The sequence below is a fragment of the Heptranchias perlo genome, unplaced genomic scaffold (genome assembly GCF_035084215.1).
Source record: "Heptranchias perlo isolate sHepPer1 unplaced genomic scaffold, sHepPer1.hap1 HAP1_SCAFFOLD_300, whole genome shotgun sequence".
In the NCBI taxonomy this organism is placed as follows: domain Eukaryota; kingdom Metazoa; phylum Chordata; class Chondrichthyes; order Hexanchiformes; family Hexanchidae; genus Heptranchias; species Heptranchias perlo.
Window position 1 is genome coordinate 111,740 of NW_027139312.1, and position 25,710 is coordinate 137,449.

General features: G+C 45.7%; 1 protein-coding gene across 1 annotated transcript in view; it reads left to right on the forward strand.

The window, feature by feature from the left end:
• nup155 (nucleoporin 155) overlaps window positions 1-25,710 on the forward strand; it is a 239,580-nt gene that overhangs the window by 111,733 nt on the left and 102,137 nt on the right. The window contains exons 15-18 of the mRNA XM_067978489.1: window positions 9,721-9,815; window positions 12,119-12,203; window positions 14,415-14,478; window positions 15,088-15,247. Coding sequence (XP_067834590.1) covers window positions 9,721-9,815; window positions 12,119-12,203; window positions 14,415-14,478; window positions 15,088-15,247 — 404 coding nt within the window. The remainder of the gene's footprint in view (window positions 1-9,720; window positions 9,816-12,118; window positions 12,204-14,414; window positions 14,479-15,087; window positions 15,248-25,710) is intronic.

The window sequence follows — 25,710 nt, forward strand, 5'->3', positions numbered from 1 at the left end:
TCCTTGTACACCAGTCGCTGAAAGCGAGCATTCAGGTGCAGCAAGCAGTTAGGAAGGCGAATGGTATGTTGGCCTTCATTGCAAGAGGATTTGAGCACAGGAGCAGGGATGTCTTACTGCAGTTATACAGGGCCTTGGTGAGACCACATCTGAAGTATTGTGTGCAGTTTTGGTCTCCTTATCTGAGGAAGGATGTCCTTGCCATGGAGGGAGTGCAACGAAGGTTTACCAGACTGATTCCTGGGATGGCAGGACTGATGTATGAGGAGAGATTGGGTCGACTAGACCTATATAGGACGTAGCGTACAGGGTGGATAAAGGGGAACCAGTGGACGTAGTGTATTTAGACTTCCAGAAGGCATTCGACAAGGTGCCACATAAAAGATTATTGCTCAAGATAAAGAATCACTGGATTGGGGGTAATATTCTGGCATGGGTGGAGGATTGGTTATCTAACAGGAAGCAGAGAGTTGGGATAAATGGTTCATTCTCGGACTGGCAACCAGTAGCCAGTGGTGTTCCGCAGGGGTCGGTGCTGGGTCCCCAACTCTTTACAATCTATATTAACGATTTGGAGGAGGGGATCGAGTGTAACGTATCAAAGTTTGCAGATGATACATAGATAGGAGGGAAAGTAGAGAGTGAGGAGGACATAAAAAACCTACATGGGGATATAGACAGGCTGGGTGAGTGGGTGGAGATTTGGCAGATGCAATACAATATTGGAAAATGTGAGGTTATGCACTTTGGCAGGAAAAATCAGAGAGCAAGTTATTATCTTAATGGTGAGAAATTGGAAAGTACTGCAGTACAAAGGGATCTGGGGGTCCTAGTGCAAGAAAATCAAAAAGTTAGTATGCAGGTGCAGCAGGTGATCAAGAAGGCCAACGGAATGTTGGCTTTTATTGCTCGGGGGATAGAATATAAAAACAGGGAGGTATTGCTGCAGTTATATAAGGTATTGGTGAGACCGCACCTGGAATACTGCATACAGTTTTGGTGTCCATACTTAAGAAAAGACATACTTGCTCTCGAGGCAGTACAAAGAAGGTTCACTCGGTTAATCCCGGGGATGAGGGGGTGGACATATGAGGAGAGGTTGAGTAGATTGGGACTCTACTCATTGGAGTTCAGAAGAATGAGAGGCGATCTTATTGAAACATATAAGATTGTGAAGGGGCTTGATCGGGTGGATGTGGTAAGGATTGTTCCCAAGGATGGGTGAAACTAGAACTAGGGGGCATAATCTTAGAATAAGGGGCTGCTCTTTCAAAACTGAGATGAGGAGAAACAACTTCACTCAGAGGGTAGTAGGTCTGTGGAATTTGCTGCCCCAGGAAGCTGTGGAAGCTACATCATTAGATAAATTTAAAACAGAAATAGACAGTTTCCTAGAAGTAAAGGGAATTAGGGGTTACGGGGAGCGGGCAGGAAATTGGGCATGAATTTAGATTTGAGATTAGGATCAGATCAGTCATGATCTTATTGAATGGCGGAGCAGGCTCAAGGGTCCGATTGGCCTCCTCCTGCTCCTATTTCTTATGTTCTTATATTCACTAGAGTTTAGAAGAATGAGAGGTGATCTCATCGAAACATATAAAATTCTAACGGGACTAGACAGACTAGATGCAGGGAGGATGTTCCCGATGGCTGGGGAGTCCAGAACCAGGGGTCACAGTCTCAGGATACGGGGAATGCCATTTCGAACTGAGATGAGGAGAAATTTCTTCACTCAGAGGGTGGTGAACCTGTGGAATTCTCTACCACAGAAGGCAGTGGAGGCCAAGTCATTAGATGTATTCAAGAAGGAGATAGATATATTTCTTAATGCTGAAGGGATCAAGAGATATGGAGAAAATGCGGGAACAGGGTACTGAGTTAGACGATCAGCCATGATCGTTTTGAATGGCGGAGCAGGCCCGAATGGCCAAATGGCCTACTCTTGCTCCTATTTTCTATGTTTCTATGTTTCCCTTAGCAGAGGGGTCAGTGACCAGGGGGCATAGATTTAAAGTGATTGGCAGAAAGATTGGAGGGGAGCTGAGGAGAAATGTTTTCACCCAGAGGGTGATGGGGGTGTGGAACTCACTGCCTGGAACTGATTGAAAAATACTTGGATGTGCAGTTGAAGTGCCTTCACCTCCGGGCTACGGACCAAGTGCTGGAAAGTGTGATGAAGCTGGATCGCTCTTTTTCGGCCGGCACAGAAACTATGGGCCGAATGGCCGCCTCTGTTTCGAAACTTCCTATGATTCTGTGTGTAAATGCATGTAGCTCGTAAGTAAGGTTGGTGAGCTGCAGGCTCAAGTAGCCACATGGCACTATGATATAGTGGCAATAACAGAGACCTGGCTCAAAGAAGGGGAGGATTGGGTGCTTAATATTCCTGGCTACAAGGTATTCAGGAACGAGAGTGAAGGAAAGAAAGTGGGGGGTTGGTGGCAGTATTGATCAAGGAAAGTATGAAGCACGAAAGAGATGATGTAGTTGAGGGGGTCAAAGACAGAATCGATTTGGTTCGAATTAAGGAACAATAGAGGAGCTATTACACTATAGTGGGAAGGAGACAGAGGAGAACATCAAATCAAAAGCAAAGTACTGCAGATACTGGAAATCTGAAATAAAAACAGAAAATGCTGGAGAAGCTCAGCAAGTGAGGCAGCATCTGTGGAGAAAGAAACAGTTTAAGGAAAGAACAAAAGGGCAGGTCTGCAAAAGGGTAGAGGGCACGAGTGATGGTGGTTGTGATCATAACCACTGCTCCCATTTTTTCGGTCAGCAGGCGCTGGTAATGGTTCTGTTGCATCCATTTGCAGCCACTCCTGACCAATCTTTTATTTTTTAACCTGTCCCATCACCACCCTCCTTGCCTTGCACCATCATCCCTTTCATCATTTAATCACTCGTGCCCTCGACCCTATCACAGACCTTCCCTTTTGTTCTTTCCTCTCTGTCTCTGTCTCTGTCTCTGTCCCAGTCCCACTCTCACTCCCACTCCCACTCCCACTCCCACTCCCACTCCCAGTCCCAGTCCCAGTCCCAGTCCCAGTCCCACTCCCAGTCCCACTCCCACTCCCACTCCCACTCCCACTCCCACTCCCACTCCCACTCCCACTCCCACTCCCACTCCCACTCCCACATCCACATCGAGTTCGGACGAAAGGTCTTAGACCTGAAACGTTAACTCTGTGTCTTTCTCCACAGATGCTGCCTCACTTGTTGAGTATTTCCAGCATTTTCTGTTTTATTATTAAAGGAGAACATTTGCAGGCAAATTGCAGAAAGACGCAAGAACTTTTGAATAGTGATAATAAGGGACTTCAATTGTCCCAATATAGACTGGGACAGTAACCGTGTAAAGGGCAAAGAGGGGGAGGAGTTCCGGAAATGTGTACAAGAGAACTTTCTGGAACAGTGTGTTTCCAGCCCAACCAGAAAGGAAACAGTGCTGGGTCCAGTTCTGGGGAATGAAGTGGGGTGGATGGAGCATTTGGGGAACAGTGATCAACATATCATTAGGTTTTGAATAGAATCATAGAAGTTACAACATGGAAACAGGCCCTTCGGCCCAACATGTCCATGTCGCCCAGTTTATACCACTAAGCTAGTCCCAATTGCCTGCACTTGGCCCATATCCCTCTATACCCATCTTACCCATGTAACTGTCCAAATGCTTTTTAAAAGACAAAATTGTACCCGCCTCTACTACTGCCTCTGGCAGCTCGTTCCAGACACTCACCACCCTTTGAGTGAAAAAATTGCCCCTCTGGACCCTTTTGTATCTCTCCCCTCTCACCTTAAATCTATGCCCCCTCGTATATATTGTGAATAGCTGGGGCCCAAGCACTGATCCCTGCGGTACCCCACTAGTCACTGCCTGTCACCCTGAGAAAGACCCGTTTATTCCTCCTGTCTGTTAACCAATTCTCAATCTATGCCAGTATATTACCCCAATTCCATGTGCTCTAACTTTGTTCACCAATCTCCTGTGTGGGACCTTATCGAAAGCCTTCTGAAAATCCAAGTACACCACATCCACTGGTTCCCCCTTATCTATTCTACTAGTCTACTACGAACATACGAATTAAAAGCAGGAGTAGGCCATTCGATCCCTCGAGCCTGCTCTGCCATTTGATAAGATCATGCCTGATCTGATTGTGACCTCAACCCTACTTTCCCGTCTACCTACCATAACCTTTGACTCCCTTGTTAATCAGGAATCTATCTCGCTCAGCCTTAAAAATATTCAATGACCCTGCCTCCACCGCTCTCTGGGGAAGGGAGTTCCACAGACTCACGACCCTCAGAGAAAAGAATTCTCCTCATCTCTGTCTTAAATCGGAGACACCTTATTTTTAAACTGTGGCCCCTAGTTCTAGTCTCTCCCACAAGGGGGAACATCCTCTCAGCATCTACCCCTTCTCGTCCCCTCAGGATCTTATATGTTTCAGTAACATCACCTCTCATTCTTCTAAACTCCAATGTATACAGGCCCAACTTGTCCAACCTTTCCTCATAAGATAACCCCCTCATCCCAGGAATCAGTCGAGTGAACCTTCTCTGAAACGCCTCCAAAGCAATTATGTCCTTTCTTAAATAAGGAAACCAAAACTGCACACAGTATTCTAGATGTGGTCTCACCAATGCCCTGTACAACTGGAGCAAAACATCTCTACTTTTATATTCCATTCCCCTTGCAATAAATGTCAACATTCCATTTGCCTTCCTAATCACTTGCCGTACCTGCAAACTAACTTTTTGTGATTCATGTACTCGGACACCCAGATCCCTCTGTACCTCAGAGTTCTGCAATCTCTCTCCATTTAAATAAAATACTGCTTTTCTATTCCTTTTTTATTATTCGTTCATGGGATGTGGGCGTCGCTGGCAAGGCCGGCATTTATTGCCCATCCCTAATTCCCTTGAGAAGGTGGTGGTGAGCCGCCTTCTTGAACCGCTGCAGTCCGTGTGGTGAAGGTTCTCCCACAGTGCTGTTAGGAAGGGAGTTCCAGGATTTTGACCCAGCGACAATGAAGGAACGGTGATATATTTCCAAGTCAGGATGGTGTGTGACTTGGAGGGGAACGTGCAGGTGGTGTTGTTCCCATGTGCCTGCTGCTCTTGTCCTTCTCGGTGGTAGAGGTCGCGGATTTGGGAGGTGCTGTCGAAGAAGCCTTGGCGAGTTGCTGCAGTGCATCCTGTGGATGGTACACACTGCAGCCACAGTGCACCGGTGGAGGGAGTGAATGTTTAGGGTGGTGGATGGGGTGCCAATCAAGCGGGCGGCTTTGTCCTGGATGGTGTCGAGCTTCTTGAGTGTTGCTGGAGCTGCACTCGTCCAGGCAAGTGGAGAGTATTCCATCACACTCCTGACTTGTGCCTTGTACGTGGTGGAAAGGCTTTGGGGAGTCAGGAGGTGAGTCACTCGCTGCAGAATACCCAGCCTCTGACCTGCTCTTGCAGCCACAGTATTTATATGGCTGGTCCAGTTAAGTTTCTGGTCAATGGTGACCCCCCAGGATGTTGATGGTGGGGGATTCGGCGATGGTAATGCCATTGAATGTCAAGGGGAGGTGGTTAGACTCTCTCTTGTTGGAGATGGTCATTGCCTGGCATTTGTCTGGTGCGAATGTTACTTGCCACTTATGAGCCCAAGCCTGGATGTTGTCCAGGTCTTGCTGCATGCAGGCTCGGACTGCTTCATTATCTGAGGGGTTGCGAATGGAACTGAACACTGTGCAATCATCAGCGAACATCCCCATTTCTGACCTTATGATGGAGGGAAAGTCATTGATGAAGCAGCTGAAGATTGTTGGGCCTAGGATACTGCCCTGAGGAAGCCAAAGTGGACAAGTTCATATTTTCCCACATTATACTCCATCTCCCAAATTTTTGCCCACTCACTTTACCTATTTATATCCCTTTGCAGACTCTTTATGTCCTCTTCACAACTTACTTTCCTACCTTTGTGTCATCAACATCAAAGAACTCCAATAGGTTTGTCAAACATGATTTCTCTTTCATAAATCCATGTTGACTCTGCCAAATCCTATTATTATTTTCTAATTGTCCAGTTATCACATCCTTTATAATAGATACTAACATTTTCCCTACTACTGATGTCAGGCTAACCGGTCTGTAGTTCCCTGTTTTCTCTCTCCCTCCTATTTTAAACAGTGGGATTACATTTGTCACCCTCCAATCTGCAGGAACTGTTCCAGAATCTATAGAATTTTGGAAGTTGACAACCAATGCATCCACGATCTCTACAGCCACCTCTTTCAAAACCCTGGGATGTAGATCATCAGGTCCTTGGGATTTATTGACTTTCAGTCCCATTAATTTCTCCAATTTTTTTTAACTAATACTAATTTCTATTAGTTCCTCATTCTCGCCAGACCCTTGGTTCTCTAATATTTCTGGGAGGTTTTTTGTGTCTTCTTCCATGAAGACAGACACAAAGTATTTGTTTAATTTCTCTGTCATTTCCTTATTCCCCATTATAAATTCTCCCGTCTCTGTCTGTAAGGGACCCACATTTGCCTTCACCAGTCTTTTCCTTTTTACATACCTGGAGAAGCTTTTACAGTCTGTTTTTATGTTTCTCGCTAGTTTACTCTCATATTCTATTTTCCTTTTCTTTATCAATTTCTTGGTCCTCTTTTGCTGAATTCTAAAATGCTCCCAATCCTCAGGCTTACTGCTTTTTCTGGCAACTTTATTTGCCTCTGTCTTTGATTTAACACTATCTTTAATTTCTCTTGTTAGCCACAGTTGGACCGTTTTTCCTGTTGGGTTCATGTGCCTTAAAGGAATATATTTGTTGCAAATTATGTATTACATAAGAACATAAGAAATAGGAGCAGGAGTAGGCCAATCGGCCCCTCGAGCCTGCTCCGCCATTCAATAACATCATGGCTGATCTGATCCTAACCTCAAATCTGAAGAACACAAGAAGTCGGAGCAGGACCCGGCCACACAGCCCCTGGGCCCTCTCCGCCACCCACAGGGCCTTGACCGATCCGAACTCAGCTTCATGTCCAATTTCCTGCCCGCTCCCCGTAACCCCTAATTCCCTTTACTTCTAGGAAACTGTCTATTTCTGTTTTAAATTTATCTAATGATGTTGCTTCCACAGCTTCCTGGGGCAGCAAATTCCACAGACCTACTACCCTCTGAGTGAAGAAGTTTCTCCTCATCTCAGTTTTGAAAGAGCAGCCCCTTATTCTAAGATTATGCCCCCTAGTTCTAGTTTCACCCATCCTTGGGAACATCCTTACCGCATCCACCCGATCAAGCCCCTTCACAATCTTATATGTTTCAATAAGATCGCCTCTCATTCTTCTGAACTCCAATGAGTAGAGTCCCAATCTACTCAACCTCTCCTCATATGTCCGCCCCCTCATCCCCGGGATTAGCCGAGTGAACCTTCTTTGTACTGCCTCGAGAGCAAGTATGTCTTTTCTTAAGTATGGAGACCAAAACTGTATGCAGTATTCCAGGTGGGGTCTCACCAATACCTTATATAACTGCAGCAATACCTCCCTGTTTTTATATTCTATCCCCCGAGCAATAAAAGCCAACATTCCGTTGGCCTTCTTGATCACCTGCATACTAACTTTTTGATTTTCTTGCACCAGGACCCCCAGATCCCTTTGTACTGCAGTACTTTCCAGTTTCTCGCCATTAAGATAATAACTTGCTCTCTGATTTTTCCTGCCAAAGTGCATAACCTCTCATTTTCCAATATTGTATTGCATCTGCCAAATCTCCGCCCATTCACCCAGCCTGTCTATATCCCCTTGTAGGTTTTTTATGTCCTCCTCACTCTCTACTTTCCCTCCCATCTTTGTATCATCTGCAAACTTTGACATGTTACACTCGGTCCTCTCCTCCAAATCGTTAATATAGATTGTAAAGAGTTGGGGACCCAGCACCGACCCCTGCGGAACACCACTGGCTACTGGTTGCCAGTCCGAGAATGAACCATTTATCCCAACTCTCTGCTTCCTGTTAGATAACCAATCCTCCACCCATGCCAGAATATTACCCCCAATCCAGTGATTCTTTATCTTGAGCAATAATCTTTTATGTGGCACCTTGTCGAATGCCTTCTGGAAGTCTAAATACACTACGTCCACTGGTTCCCCTTTATCCACCCTGTACGTTATGTCCTCAAAGAACTCAAGCAAATTTGTCAGACATGACATTCTTTAAATGCTAGCCATTGCCTGTCTACTGTCATACCTTTTAACATAGTTCCCCAATCAACCACAGCCAGCTTGCGCCTCATACCTTCGTATTTTACTTAGTTTAGGTTTAAGACCCTACTTTCGGATGGGACTACATCACTTTCAAACTTTATGAATTTTGGATCCAACTTTCCCTTGGATCCCATGGGCTTTTACTTTTTTGACCAGTCTGCCATGTGGGACCTATTCAAAAGCCTTGCTAAAATCCATGTAGACTACATCAAATGCACTACCCTCATCGACCCTCCTTTTTACCTCCTCAAAAATTCAATCAAGTTAGTCAGACTAGACCTTCTCTTAACAAATCCATGTTGTGTGTCTTTAATTCATCCGTGCCTTTCTAAATGATGATTAATACTGTCCCTCAGAATTGTTTCCAATAACTTGATTGAGTTGTTTGATGAAGTAATGGAGAGGGTTGATGAGGGTTGTGCGGTTGATGTTGTGTATACCGACTTCCAAAAGACGTTTGATAAAGTACCACATAATAGACATGTTAGCAAAATTAAAGCCCATGGGATTAAAGGGACAGTGGCAGCGTGGATACAGAATTGGCTCGGGGACAGAAAGCAAAGAATAATGGTGAACGGTTGTTTTTCAGACTGGAGGGAAGTATACAGCGGTGATCCCCAGGGGTCAGTATTAGGACCACTGCTCTTTTTGATATATGTGAATGACCTGGACATGAATGTACAGGGCATAATTTCAAAGATTGCAGATGACACGAAACTGAGAAGTGTGGACTTCAGGAGGACACAGACAGACTGGTGAAATGGGCAGATGAAATTTAATGCAGAGAAGTGTGAAGTGATACATTTTGGTTGGAAGAGTGTGGAGAAGCTGGGGTTGTTCTCCTTAGAATAGCGAAGATTAAGGGGAGATTTGATAGAGGTGTTTAAAATCATGATGGGTTTTGATGGAGTAAATAAGGACAAACTGTTTCCAGTGGCAGAAGGTTCGGTAACCAGAGGACACAGATTTAAGGTGATTGGCAAAAGAGCCAGAGGTGACATGAGGAAACATTTTTTTTAAAGCTGCGAGTTGTTCTGATCTGGAATGTGCTGCCTGAAAGGGTGGTGGAAGCAGATTCAATAGTGACTATCAAAAAGGAATTGGATAAATACTTGAAGGGAAAAAATTGTCAGGCCGATGGGGAAAGAGCGGAGGAATGGGACTAATTGGACAGCTCTTTGAAAAAGCCATCACAGGCACGATGGGCTGAATGGCCTCCTTCTGTGCTGTATCGTTCTATGATTCTATGATCCTTTGATTCAGTGTTTGTGCTGGTTTTGTCCCTGGTCATCCTTTGCCACAAACAGTCTCTCTCTGCTTGACTCACCAAGTCCTTGGATGTTTGAGGCACTGCTCTTGAAGCCTGACTCTGAGCGTTGAGCCCCAGGCTCAGCCACATCTGATCAAACTGTGTGCATTGTTCGGCTAATGAATGTTGTGTCTTCTTCCTGTTTAGGAGGAGCAGGCCTGTGCCTCGTGCCTCATTCTCGCCTGTTCAACAGCATCGTATGATCGGGAAGTGGCAGCATGGGCTACTCGAGCCTTCTTCAGGTACAAAACAAATGGATCCCATCCTGGCAACTGCCTTCTCTCTTGCTCCTTTCCCCTGTCTCTACCCCCACCCCTTTCACCCCTCTCTGCGCTCCAAACCCCTCCCCACTCGCTCTCCCCCCCCACCCCCGCTCTCCCCTCACGGTGACATTTTCCTCATGGAACGTCACTGCATACTGTTACCTGGAGCCCTTGTTCCCAATCATGGGGTCAGGGAGATGCTCCGTGTGCTCCCAACCCATAAAGCAGCAGAATGTAGGGTGACTGTAGATACCAGTCAATCTACAGATGTAACGTTGAATGATGGAGAATTCTGAACTCTCTTGTGGCTCAGTGGGTTATTGACCCAGAATTTGCTGTCAAAGGCACTCACCATTATTTATGTGCAAATCGTACAGTAACTTTAGGCGAGGGCAGATGCACAATTAAATGTAGAAATCTGGAAGTTGCTGTCTGAGACGCGTCACTCCACCATTAGCTTCACGAAAACGGGATCTCGGCGTCTGACTTACCATCGAAATGCATTGAACGGCAGGCAGTTGAAATGCATTGAACGGCAGGCAGTTGAAATGCATTGAACGGCAGGCAGTTGAAATGCATTGAACGGCAGGCAGTTGAAATGCATTGAACGGCAGGCAGTTGAAATGCATTGAACGGCAGGCAGTTGCTGTATTTTGCGGTCGATAACTCACCACAGAAAATCAGAGCTTGTCCATTTCAGTCTAAGTACCCTTTTTAACGGTGTGATAAGTCTTAGTTACTGCCAAACAATCTCTCTGGCACTGAAAATTAACTATTGTAAGTGTGGAGCTTTTAATTATTGTTGGAGATTTTGTTTTAAATTTAAATTTCAATTTTTAAAAAACTTTTTCTTGGTTTCTTTTTTCTCTCTCAATCCAATCTTTCTTATTCTCTTTCTCTTTCTGTACTTGATTTGACATTGAATTCATGATTTTAACTTACATGTCCTGGTTCAAACTCTGCACTGTTCATTTAACAATCCTTCAATCTGATTAGTTAAGGAGATACACAGTTGCTGACCCTGTTCACTCAGGTCCCAGATGCCCTGTCGAGACTCTGCACCGTTTCCATCTCCCACGTCCAGCAACTTGCAGCGTAAAAGCTCATGGAGATTAAACGGGCGAAGGCAAGTCCAACTAACGGCACACACCGTTCGTTCATTGGCTACAGGAAATTCCAGCCCACTATGGTACCACAGACTGGAAGGCCCAGCTTGGATCAGAATTAGCTCAGCTGCTACAACTGACCTCTGCATCAATGGGCTAAAGTGGGCCACAATCAGCCAATCAATGGCTGTCAAGCGACCCCTATTGTAGGATTGGGCTTAGATGTGATGCTTTTCATGGTTGAATGACCTGCTGACACTCGGTGTAGGCCCAAACATGAAAAATGTGCAGTTAGTTGGGCTTCAGGGGGGAGCGAGGTAGTTGTGGGGAGGGATGGTGCAGGCTATGATCGGCTGTGATGTGGGGGCTTCAGGGGGGAGCGAGGTAGTTGTGGGGAGGGATGGTGCAGGCTGTGATCGGCTGTGATGTGGGGGCTTCAGGGGGGAGCGAGGTAGTTGTGGGGAGGGATGGTGCAGGCTGTGATCGGCTGTGATGTGGGGGCTTCAGGGGGGAGCGAGGTAGTTGTGGGGAGGGATGGTGCAGGCTGTGATCGGCTGTGATGTGGGGGCTTCAGGGGGGAGCGAGGTAGTTGTGGGGAGGGATGGTGCAGGCTGTGATCGGCTGTGATGTGGGCCAGAGTTGGCTCAGGCCTTGCTGTCAGTATAATAACGGCCCTTCGCTTTCAGGTAGAATCATAGAATGGTTACAGCATCGAAGGAGGCCATTCGCCCATCGAGCCCGTGCTGACTCTTTGTAAGAGCAATCCAGTTTATCCCACTCTCCTGCTCTATCCCTGTAGCCCTGCAAATTTTTTCCCTTCAAGTATTTATCCAATTCCTTTTTAAAAGCCACGATTGAATCTGCCTCCACCACCCCCTCAGGCAGCGCATTCCAGATCATAACAACTCGCTGCATAAAAAAGTTTTTCCTCTTGTCGCTTTTGGTTCTTTTGCCAATCACCTTAAATCTTTGTCCTCTGGTTCTCGATCCTTCCACCAATGGGAACAGTTTCTCTCTATCTACTTAATCTAAACCCTTCATGATTTTGAATACCTCGATCAAATCTCCTCGCAACCATCTCTGTTCCAAGGAGAACAACCCCAGCTTCTCCAGTCTATCCACATAACTGAAGTCCCTCATCCCTGGAATCATTCTAGTAAATCTCCTCTGCACCAGGTACGGTGGAGAAGCTCAGATGCGATTTCCAGCAGCCATTCAGCAGCCAATGAACGTGGGCCCCATCTTCAGCTCCCACACCCAGGTCAGTGTTGGTCTCTCCTCGACCGTTGCAGTTATGTTGGTAACTATCGTTGCACACAGTTGCTATGTGATTTTGGATTGACTGTTGTTGTGGAGTGACCCTACCCCCAGGATGCTGGTCCATCGAGCTTCCATTCTACTGGGCACTCACAGACCAGCTGTTCCATTGTGGAGCGGAGCAGACGAATCTTCTGTTCGTCCTCCTCACTTTATCTTCTGAAATCTTCTATTAGGTTTCAGCTGCGGCTCAGTGGGTTGCACTCTCGCCTCAGAAGGTCGTGGGTTCAAGACTTAAGCACAGAATGCAGGCTGACACACCCAGTGTATTACTGAGGGAGCGCCGCGCGGCCGGAGGGTCAGTACCGAGGGAGCGCCGCGCGGACCGGAGGGTCAGTACCGAGGGAGCGCCGCGCGGCCGGAGGGTCAGTACCGAGGGAGCGCCGCGCGGCCGGAGGGTCAGTACCGAGGGAGCGCCGCGCGGCCGGAGGGTCAGTACCGAGGGAGCGCCGCGCGGCCGGAGGGTCAGTACCGAGGGAGCGCCGCGCGGCCGGAGGGTCAGTACCGAGGGAGCGCCGCGCGGCCGGAGGGTCAGTACCGAGGGAGCGCCGCGCGGCCGGAGGGTCAGTACCGAGGGAGCGCCGCGCGGCCGGAGGGTCAGTACCGAGGGAGCGCTGCCGAAGGTGCCATCTCTCAAATGAGCTATTAAACTGAGGCCCTGTCTGCCCTCTCAGGTGGATGTAAAGTGAAGTTTGTTGAGAGATATTGGCCAGGACACCGGGGAGAACTCCCCAGCTCTTCTTTGAATAGTGCCATAGGATTTTTTATATCCACCTAAGAGGGCAGACGGGGCCTCGGTTTAAACATCTCCTTTGAAAGACGGCATCTCCGACAGTGCAGCTCCTCCCTCAGTGCTGCACTGGGAGTGTCAGTCTGGATTATGGACTCAAGTCTCTGCAGTGGGACTTGAACCCATAACCTACTAACTCAGAGGTGTGAGTGCCACCACTGAACCAACTTACACAACGAAGAACCATCAGGAGAGCAGGGTCTACCCGAGACCTCATGGGGTACCATGACCCTGTCTCCCCGCCTGCACCCACCAAACACCCGCCTGTGAAACCAAACTTTCACTTTAAGGGCTGCTGAAGGAAAACCTGTCTGGCTGCCCGAGTCTTGCCTGCTCGAGGCCCCAGGCTTGGAGATTCCCAGCTTGATGGGTAACAGTGCAGTAAATCCTGGGAAGCAGAGAACCTATTGACTACACCAACAGGGAAATTCCTCCAGTGCATCAGGATTCATTCACTGGCACACCAGCCTTTACCGTCACCCGGGTCGTGGCTCCATGGACTGGGGGTACTGGGACTTAGACTGGTGGGACTGTGTGTACCAAAGACTGGGACTGGGGGCTTTACGCTGTGGATCAGGGGGGTGGGGTTTACGATGTGGATCGGGCGGGTGGGGTTTACGATGTGGATCGGGGGGGTGGGGTTTACGATGTGGATCGGGGGGGTGGGGTTTACGATGTGGATCGGGGGGGTGGGGTTTACGATGTGGATCGGGGGGGTGGGGTTTACGATGTGGATCGGGGGGTGGGGTTTACGATGTGGATCGGGGGGGTGGGGTTTACGATGTGGATCGGGAGGTGGGGTTTACGATGTGGATCGGGGGGGTGGGGTTTACGATGTGGATCGGGGGGGTGGGGTTTACGATGTGGATCGGGGGGTGGGGTTTACGATGTGGATCGGGGGGGTGGGGTTTACGATGTGGATCGGGGGTGGGGTTTACGATGTGGATCGGGGGGGTGGGGTTTACGATGTGGATCGGGGGGGTGGGGTTTACGATGTGGATCGGGGGGGTGGGGTTTACGATGTGGATCGGGGGGTGGGGTTTACGATGTGGATCGGGGGGGTGGGGGTTTACGATGTGGATCGGGGGTGGGGTTTACGATGTGAATCTGTTCCCTGACGATTCTGCCACCTTTGCCTGGGGCTTGGTTGTTCCAGGCTCCGTGCTGCAGTATTTGTCGGGCCGGGGTCGTGGGCCGGGGTCGTGGGCCGGGGCCGGGGGCCGGGGTCGTGGGCCGGGGTCGTGGGCCGGGGTCGTGGGCCGGGGTCGTGGGCCGGGGTCGTGGGCCGGGGTCGTGGGCCGGGGTCGTGGGCCGGGGTCGTTGGCCGACGTCTCTCCAACGTGACCTGTCCTTTCTGTTCTGCAGGCCCCTCGATGCCTCTCGGGGTGCCCCTTCTCCAGCCCCACCATTTCAGGGATTCAAGTCTCAGGTACCGGATGCTCAAGGTTTGGATTCTGCTCTGTGTCTCCATCCAGAGAGAGGACGACTCCCCCCCCGCCCCCCCCCCCCTCCCTCACTCTCTCCCCCCCCCCCCCCCCCTCCCGCCCACCCCCCCCAGCCCCCTCCCGCCCACCCCCCCCAGCCCCCTCGTCCTCACCCTCACCCTCTCCCCCCATCCCCACCCTCCTCGTCCGTCTCCCCCCCCACCACCCTCCTCCCCGTCCGTCTCCCCCCTCCTCCCCGACCCTCCTCCCCGTCCGTCTCCCTCCTCCCCGTCCGTCTTCCCCCCCCCACCCTCCTCCCCGTCCGTCTCCCTCCTCCCCGTCCGTCTCCCTCCTCCCCGTCCGTCTCCTCCACGTCCGTCTCCCCCCTCCCCCCCGTCTCCCCCCCCCCCCCCCCCCCCCCCCTCCTCGTCCGTCCCCACCCAGAAGATCGACTGTAGGATATTTCTGTTAGTTGGTTATCTGCCAGGCACGGCTTTTGTATCCTCATCACTGATGGACTTAGCCTGTGTGGAGGGGGTGCTGAAGACCCTCCTTTGGGGGCCTCTGATGGCTTCCTTTTTCTGAATGTTGTGCTTTTTCCTCTTTCTCTTCAGGTTTGAAGCCTGTGGGAATGTCGACGCCGCTCTTCTCTCCAGGAACTCCCGGACTCTACACTGGGGCCTCTCTGCCCCCAATCACCCCCATTTCTGGGCCAGAGGTCGTGTTTTCTGGAAAGCACAATGGCATCTGCATCTATTTCACCAGAATCATGGGGTAGGTGTCAGGGCATCAGCAACCTGTCCCATTTAACAGAGTGACTGTACTTCAACACACTCTGATTCTATACCCTGTTTCTGTACTGTAACACTCTCTGATTCTATACCCTGTTTCTGTACTGTAACACTCTCTGATTCTATACCCTGTTTCTGTACTGTAACACTCTCTGATTCTATACCCTGTTCCTGTACTGTAACACTCTCTGATTCTATACCCTGTTTCTGTACTGTAACACTCTCTGATTCTATACCCTGTTCCTGCACTGTGACACTCTCTGATTCTATACCCTGTTTCTGTACTGTAACACTCTCTGATTCTATACCCTGTTTCTGTACTGTTACACTCTCTGATTCTATACCCTGTTCCTGTACTGTAACACTCTCTGATTCTATACCCTGTTTCTGTACTGTAACACTCTGATTCTATACCCTGTTTCTGTACTGTAACACTCTCTGATTCTATACCCTGTTTCTGTACTGTAACACTCTGATTCTATACCCTGTTTCTGTACTGTAACACTCTCTGATTCTATACCCTGTTCCTGTACTGTAACACTCTCTGATTCTACACCCTGTTTCTGTACTGTAACACTCTCTGATTCTATACCCTGTTTCTGTACTGTAACACTCTCTGATTCTATACCCTGTTTCTGTACTGTAACACTCTGATTCTATACCCTGTTTCTGTACTGTGACTCTCTGATTCTATACCCTGTTTCTGTACTGTAACACACTCTGATTCTATACCCTGTTTCTGTACTGTGACTCTCTGATTCTATACCCTGTTTCTGTACTGTGACTCTCTGATTCTATACCCTGTTTCTGTACTGTAACACACTCTGATTCTATACCCTGTTTCTGTACTGTGACTCTCTGATTCTATACCCTGTTTCTGTACTGTGACACTCTCTGATTCTATACCCTGTTTTTGTACTGTGACACTCCCTGATTCTATACCCTGTTTCTGTACTGTAACACTCTGATTCTATACCCTGTTTCTGTACTGTAACACTCTGATTCTATACCCTGTTTCTGTACTGTGACACTCCCTGATTCCATACCCTGTTCCTGGACTGTAATGCTCTCTGATTCTATACCCTGTTCCTGTACTGTAACACTCCCTGATTCTATACCCTGTTTCTGTACTGTAACACTCTGATTCTATACCCTGTTTCTGTACTGTAACACTCCCTGATTCTATACCCTGTTTCTGTACTGTAACACTCTCTGATTCTATACCCTGTTTCTGTACTGTAACACTCTCTGATTCTATACCCTGTTCCTGTACTGTAACACTCCCTGATTCTATACCCTGTTTCTGTACTGTAACACTCTGATTCTATACCCTGTTTCTGTACTGCAACACTCTCTGATTCTATACCCTGTTTCTGTACTGTGACTCTCTGATTCTATACCCTGTTTCTGTACTGTAACACTCCCTGATTCTATACCCTGTTTCTGTACTGTGACACTCTCTGATTCTATACCCTGTTTCTGTACTGTAACACTCTCTGATTCCATACCCTGTTTCTGTACTGTAACACTCTCTGATTCTATAACCTGTTTCTGTACTGTAACACTCTGATTCTATTCCCTGTTTCTGTACTGTAACACTCTGATTCTATACCCTGTTTCTGTACTGTAACACTCTCTGATTCTATACCCTGTTTCTGTACTGTAACACTCTCTGATTCTATACCCTGTTTCTGTACTGTAACACTCCCTGATTCTATACCCTGTTTCTGTACTGTAACACTCGCTGATTCTATACCCTGTTTCTGTACTGTAACACTCTCTGATTCTATACCCTGTTCCTGTACTGTAACACTCTCTGATTCTATACCCTGTTTCTGTACTGCAACACTCTCTGATTCTGTACCCTCTTTCTGTACTGTAACGCTCTCTGATTCTATACCCTGTTTCTGTACTGTAACACTCTCTGATTCTATACCCTGTTTCTGTACTGCAACACTCTCTGATTCTGTACCCTCTTTCTGTACTGTAACACTCCCTGATTCTATACCCTGTTTCTGTACTGTAACACTCTCTGATTCTATACCCTGTTTCTGTACTGTAACACTCTCTGATTCTATACCCTGTTTCTGTACTGTAACACTCTCTGATTCTATACCCTGTTTCTGTACTGTAACACTCTCTGATTCTATACCCTGTTGCTGTACTGTGACACTCTCTGATTCTATACCCTGTTTCTGTACTGTAACACTCTGATTCTATACCCTGTTTCTGTACTGTAACACTCTCTGATTCTATACTCTGTTTCTGTACTGTAACACTCTCTGATTCTATACCCTGTTGCTGTACTGTGACACTCTCTGATTCTATACCCTGTTTCTGTACTGTAACACTGATTCTATACCCTGTTTCTGTACTGTAACACTCTGATTCTATACCCTGTTTCTGTACTGTAACACTCTCTGATTCTACACCCTGTTCCTGTACTGTAACACTCCCTGATTCTATACCCTGTTTCTGTACTGTAACACTCCCTGATTGTATACCCTGTTCCTGTACTGTAACACTCTCTGATTCTATACCCTGTTCCTGTACTGTAACACTCTCTGATTCTATACCCTGTTCCTGTACTGTAACACTCCCTGATTGTATACCCTGTTCCTGTACTGTAACACTCCCTGATTGTATACCCTGTTCCTGTACTGTAACACTCTCTGATTCTATACCCTGTTTCTGTACTGTAACACTCCCTGATTGTATACCCTGTTCCTGTACTGTAACACTCTCTGATTCTATACCCTGTTTCCTACTGTAACACTCTCTGATTCTATACCCTGTTCCTGTACTGTAACACTCTCTGATTCTATACCCTGTTTCTGTACTGTAACACTCTCTGATTCTATACCCTGTTTCTGTACTGTAACACTCTCTGATTCTATACCCTGTTTCTGTACTGTAACACTCTCTGATTCTATACCCTGTTCCTGTACTGTAACACTCTCTGATTCTATACCCTGTTCCTGTACTGTAACACTCTCTGATTCTATACCCTGTTTCTGTACTGTAACACTCTCTGATTCTATACCATGTTTCTGTACTGTAACACTCCCTGATTCTATACCCTGTTCCTGTACTGTAACACTCTGATTCTATACCCGGTTCCTGTACTGTAACACACTCTGATTCTATACCCTGTTTCTGTACTGTAACACTCTCCGATTCTATACCATGTTGCTGTACTGTAACACTCTCTGATTCTATACCCTGTTTCTGTACTGTAACACTCTCTGATTCTATACCATGTTTCTGTACTGTAACACTCTGATTCTATACCCTGTTTCTGTACTGTAACACTCTCTGATTCTATACCCTGTTTCAGTACTGTAACACACTCTGATTCTATACCCTGTTTCTGTACTGTAACACTCTCCGATTCTATACCATGTTGCTGTACTGTAACACTCTCTGATTCTATACCCTGTTTCTGTACTGTAACACTCTCTGATTCTATACCATGTTTCTGTACTGTAACACTCTCTGATTCTATACCCTGTTTCAGTACTGTGACACTCTCTGATTCTATACCCTGTTTCAGTACTGTAACACTCTGATTCTATACCCTGTTTCTGTACTGTAACACTCTCTGATTCTATACCCTGTTTTAGTACTGTAACACACTCTGATTCTATACCCTGTTTCTGTACTGTAACACTCTCCGATTCTATACCATGTTGCTGTACTGTAACACTCTCTGACTCTATACCCTGTTTCTGTACTGTAACACTCTCTGATTCTATACCATGTTTCTGTACTGTAACACTCTCTGATTCTATACCCTGTTTCAGTACTGTGACACTCTCTGATTCTATACCCTGTTTCAGTACTGTGACACTCTCTGATTCTATACCCTGTTTCAGTACTGTGACACTCTCTGATTCTATACCCTGTTTCTGTACTGTAACACTCTGATTCTATACCCTGTTTCTGTACTGTAACACTCTCTGATTCTATACCCTGTTTCAGTACTGTAACACTCCCTGATTCTATACCCTGTTCCTGTACTGTGACACTCTCTGATTCTATACCCTGTTCCTGTGCTGTAACACTCTCTGATTCTATACCATGTTGCTGTACTGTAACACTCTCTGATTCTATACCATGTTGCTGTACTGTAACACTCTCTGATTCTATACCCTGTTTCTGTACTGTAACACTCTCTGATTCTGTACCCTGTTTCTGTACTGTAACACTCTCTGATTCTATACCCTGTTTCTGTACTGTAACACTCTCTGATTCTATACCCTGTTTCTGTACTGTAACACTCTCTGATTCTATACCCTGTTTCTGTACTGTAACACTCTCTGATTCTATACCCTGTTTCTGTACTGTGACACTCTCTGATTCGATACCCTGTTTCTGTACTGTAACACTCCCTGATTCTATACCCTGTTCCTGTACTGTAACACTCTCTGATTCTATACCCTGTTCCTGTACTGTAACACTCTCTGATTCTATACCCTGTTTCTGTACTGTGACACTCTGATTCTATACCCTGTTCCTGTACTGTAACACTCTCTGATTCTATACCCTGTTTCTGTACTGTAACACTCTCTGATTCTATACCCTGTTTCTGTACTGTAACACTCTCTGATTCTATACCCTGTTTCTGTACTGTGACACTCCCTGATTCTATACCCTGTTTCTGTACTGTGACACTCTCTGATTCTATACCCTGTTCCTGTACTGTGACACTCTCTGATTCTATACCCTGTTCCTGTACTGTAACACTCCCTGATTCTATACCCTGTTTCTGTACTGTAACACTCTCTGATTCTATACCCTGTTCCTTTACTGTAACACTCTCTGATTCTATACCCTGTTTCTGCACTGTAACACTCTCTGATTCTATACCCTGTTCCTGTACTGTAACACTCTCTGATTCTATACCCTGTTCCTGTACTGTAACACTCTCTGATTCTATACCCTGTTTCTGTACTGTAACACTCTCTGATTCTATACCATGTTTCTGTACTGTAACACTCCCTGATTCTATACCCTGTTCCTGTACTGTAACACTCTGATTCTATACCCGGTTCCTGTACTGTAACACTCTCTGATTCTATACCATGTTGCTGTACTGTAACACTCTCTGATTCTATACCCTGTTTCTGTACTGTAACACTCTCTGATTCTATACCATGTTTCTGTACTGTAACACTCTCTGATTCTATACCCTGTTTCAGTACTGTAACACTCCCTGATTCTATACCCTGTTCCTGTACTGTGACACTCTCTGATTCTATACCATGTTGCTGTACTGTAACACTCTCTGATTCTATACCCTGTTTCAGTACTGTAACACTCTCTGATTCTATACCCTGTTTCTGTACTGTGACACTCTGATTCTATACCCTGTTTCTGTACTGTAACACTCTCTGATTCTATACCCTGTTTCTGTACTGTGACACTCTCTCATTCTATACCCTGTTTCTGTACTGTGACACTCTCTGATTCTATACCCTGTTCCTGTACTGTAACACTCTCTGATTCTATACCCTGTTTCTGTACTGTGACACTCTGATTCTATACCCTGTTTCTGTACTGTAACACTCCCTGATTCTATACCCTGTTTCTGTACTGTAACACTCCCTGATTCTATACCCTGTTTCTGTACTGTAACACTCTCTGATTCTATACCCTGTTTCTGTACTGTGACACTCTCTCATTCTATACCCTGTTTCTGTACTGTGACACTCTCTGATTCTATACCCTGTTCCTGTACTGTAACACTCTGATTCTATACCCTGTTTCTGTACTGTAACACTCTCTGATTCTATACCCTGTTCCTGTACTGTAACACTCCCTGATTCTATACCCTGTTCCTGTACTGTGACACTCTCTGATTCTATACCCTGTTTCTGTACTGTAACACTCTCTGATTCTATACCCTGTTTCTGTACTGTAACACTCTCTGATTCTATACCCTGTTCCTGTACTGTAACACTCCCTGATTCTATACCCTGTTCCTGTACTGTGACACTCTCTGATTCTATACCCTGTTTCTGTACTGTAACACTCCCTGATTCTATACCCTGTTCCTGTACTGTGACACTCTCTGATTCTATACCCTGTTCCTGTACTGTAACACTCCCTGATTCTATACCATGTTTCTGTACTGTAACACTCTCTGATTCTATACCCTGTTTCTGTACTGTAACACTCTGATTCTATACCCTGTTTCTGTACTGTAACACTCTCTGATTCTATACCCTGTTTCTGTACTGTAACACTCCGATTCTATACCCTGTTCCTGTACTGTAACACTCTCTGATTCTATACCCTGTTCCTGTACTGTAACACTCCCTGATTCTATACCATGTTTCTGTACTGTAACACTCTCTGATTCTATACCCTGTTTCTGTACTGTAACACTCTCTGATTCTATACCCTGTTTCTGTACTGTAACACTCCCTGATTCTATACCCTGTTTCTGTACTGTAACACTCTCTGATTCTATACCCTGTTTCTGTTCTGTGACACTCTGATTCTATACCCTGTTCCTGTACTGTAACACTCTCTGATTCTATACCCTGTTTCTGTACTGTAACACTCTCTGATTCTATACCCTGTTTCTGTACTGTAACACTCCCTGATTCTATACCCTGTTCCTGTACTGTAACACTCTCTGATTCTATACCCTGTTTCTGTACTGTGACACTCTGATTCTATACCCTGTTTCTGTACTGTAACACTCTCTGATTCTATACCCTGTTTCTGTACTGTAACACTCTCTGATTCTATACCCTGTTTCTGTACTGTAACACTCCCTGATTCTATACCCTGTTCCTGTACTGTGACACTCTCTGATTCTATACCCTGTTCCTGTACTGTAACACTCTCTGATTCTATACCCTGTTCCTGTACTGTAACACTCTCTGATTCTATACCCTGTTCCTGTACTGTAACACTCTCTGATTCTATACCCTGTTTCTGTACTGTAACACTCTCTGATTCTATACCCTGTTTCTGTACTGTAACACTCTCTGATTCTATACCCTGTTTCTGTACTGTAACACTCTCTGATTCTATACCCTGTTCCTGTACTGTAACACTCTCTGATTCTATACCCTGTTCCTGTACTGTAACACTCTCTGATTCTATACCCTGTTTCTGTACTGTAACACTCTCTGATTCTATACCATGTTTCTGTACTGTAACACTCCCTGATTCTATACCCTGTTCCTGTACTGTAACACTCTGATTCTATACCCGGTTCCTGTACTGTAACACACTCTGATTCTATACCCTGTTTCTGTACTGTAACACTCTCCGATTCTATACCATGTTGCTGTACTGTAACACTCTCTGATTCTATACCATGTTTCTGTACTGTAACACTCTGATTCTATACCCTGTTTCTGTACTGTAACACTCTCTGATTCTATACCCTGTTTCAGTACTGTAACACACTCTGATTCTATACCCTGTTTCTGTACTGTAACACTCTCCGATTCTATACCATGTTGCTGTACTGTAACACTCTGATTCTATACCCTGTTTCTGTACTGTAACACTCTCTGATTCTATACCATGTTTCTGTACTGTAACACTCTCTGATTCTATACCCTGTTTCAGTACTGTGACACTCTCTGATTCTATACCCTGTTTCAGTACTGTAACACTCTGATTCTATACCCTGTTTCTGTACTGTAACACTCTCTGATTCTATACCCTGTTTTAGTACTGTAACACACTCTGATTCTATACCCTGTTTCTGTACTGTAACACTCTCCGATTCTATACCATGTTGCTGTACTGTAACACTCTCTGACTCTATACCCTGTTTCTGTACTGTAACACTCTCTGATTCTATACCATGTTTCTGTACTGTAACACTCTCTGATTCTATACCCTGTTTCAGTACTGTGACACTCTCTGATTCTATACCCTGTTTCAGTACTGTGACACTCTCTGATTCTATACCCTGTTTCAGTACTGTGACACTCTCTGATTCTATACCCTGTTTCTGTACTGTAACACTCTGATTCTATACCCTGTTTCTGTACTGTAACACTCTCTGATTCTATACCCTGTTTCAGTACTGTAACACTCCCTGATTCTATACCCTGTTCCTGTACTGTGACACTCTCTGATTCTATACCCTGTTCCTGTGCTGTAACACTCTCTGATTCTATACCATGTTGCTGTACTGTAACACTCTCTGATTCTATACCATGTTGCTGTACTGTAACACTCTCTGATTCTATACCCTGTTTCTGTACTGTAACACTCTCTGATTCTGTACCCTGTTTCTGTACTGTAACACTCTCTGATTCTATACCCTGTTTCTGTACTGTAACACTCTCTGATTCTATACCCTGTTTCTGTACTGTAACACTCTCTGATTCTATACCCTGTTTCTGTACTGTAACACTCTCTGATTCTATACCCTGTTTCTGTACTGTGACACTCTCTGATTCGATACCCTGTTTCTGTACTGTAACACTCCCTGATTCTATACCCTGTTCCTGTACTGTAACACTCTCTGATTCTATACCCTGTTCCTGTACTGTAACACTCTCTGATTCTATACCCTGTTTCTGTACTGTGACACTCTGATTCTATACCCTGTTCCTGTACTGTAACACTCTCTGATTCTATACCCTGTTTCTGTACTGTAACACTCTCTGATTCTATACCCTGTTTCTGTACTGTAACACTCTCTGATTCTATAACCTGTTTCTGTACTGTAACACTCCCTGATTCTATACCCTGTTCCTGTACTGTGACACTCTCTGATTCTATACCCTGTTCCTGTACTGTAACACTCCCTGATTCTATACCCTGTTTCTGTACTGTAACACTCTCTGATTCTATACCCTGTTCCTTTACTGTAACACTCTCTGATTCTATACCCTGTTTCTGCACTGTAACACTCTCTGATTCTATACCCTGTTCCTGTACTGTAACACTCTCTGATTCTATACCCTGTTCCTGTACTGTAACACTCTCTGATTCTATACCCTGTTTCTGTACTGTAACACTCTCTGATTCTATACCATGTTTCTGTACTGTAACACTCCCTGATTCTATACCCTGTTCCTGTACTGTAACACTCTCTGATTCTATACCCTGTTTCTGTACTGTAACACTCTCTGATTCTATACCCTGTTTCTGTACTGTAACACTCTCTGATTCTATACCCTGTTTCTGTACTGTAACACTCTCTGATTCTATACCCTGTTTCTGTACTGTAACACTCTGATTCTATACCCGGTTCCTGTACTGTAACACTCTCTGATTCTATACCATGTTGCTGTACTGTAACACTCTCTGATTCTATACCCTGTTTCTGTACTGTAACACTCTCTGATTCTATACCATGTTTCTGTACTGTAACACTCTCTGATTCTATACCCTGTTTCAGTACTGTAACACTCCCTGATTCTATACCCTGTTCCTGTACTGTGACACTCTCTGATTCTATACCATGTTGCTGTACTGTAACACTCTCTGATTCTATACCCTGTTTCAGTACTGTAACACTCTCTGATTCTATACCCTGTTTCTGTACTGTGACACTCTGATTCTATACCCTGTTTCTGTACTGTAACACTCTCTGATTCTATACCCTGTTTCTGTACTGTGACACTCTCTCATTCTATACCCTGTTTCTGTACTGTGACACTCTCTGATTCTATACCCTGTTCCTGTACTGTAACACTCTCTGATTCTATACCCTGTTTCTGTACTGTGACACTCTGATTCTATACCCTGTTTCTGTACTGTAACACTCCCTGATTCTATACCCTGTTTCTGTACTGTAACACTCCCTGATTCTATACCCTGTTTCTGTACTGTAACACTCTCTGATTCTATACCCTGTTTCTGTACTGTGACACTCTCTCATTCTATACCCTGTTTCTGTACTGTGACACTCTCTGATTCTATACCCTGTTCCTGTACTGTAACACTCTGATTCTATACCCTGTTTCTGTACTGTAACACTCTCTGATTCTATACCCTGTTCCTGTACTGTAACACTCCCTGATTCTATACCCTGTTCCTGTACTGTGACACTCTCTGATTCTATACCCTGTTTCTGTACTGTAACACTCTCTGATTCTATACCCTGTTTCTGTACTGTAACACTCTCTGATTCTATACCCTGTTCCTGTACTGTAACACTCCCTGATTCTATACCCTGTTCCTGTACTGTGACACTCTCTGATTCTATACCCTGTTTCTGTACTGTAACACTCCCTGATTCTATACCCTGTTCCTGTACTGTGACACTCTCTGATTCTATACCCTGTTCCTGTACTGTAACACTCCCTGATTCTATACCATGTTTCTGTACTGTAACACTCTCTGATTCTATACCCTGTTTCTGTACTGTAACACTCTGATTCTATACCCTGTTTCTGTACTGTAACACTCTCTGATTCTATACCCTGTTTCTGTACTGTAACACTCCGATTCTATACC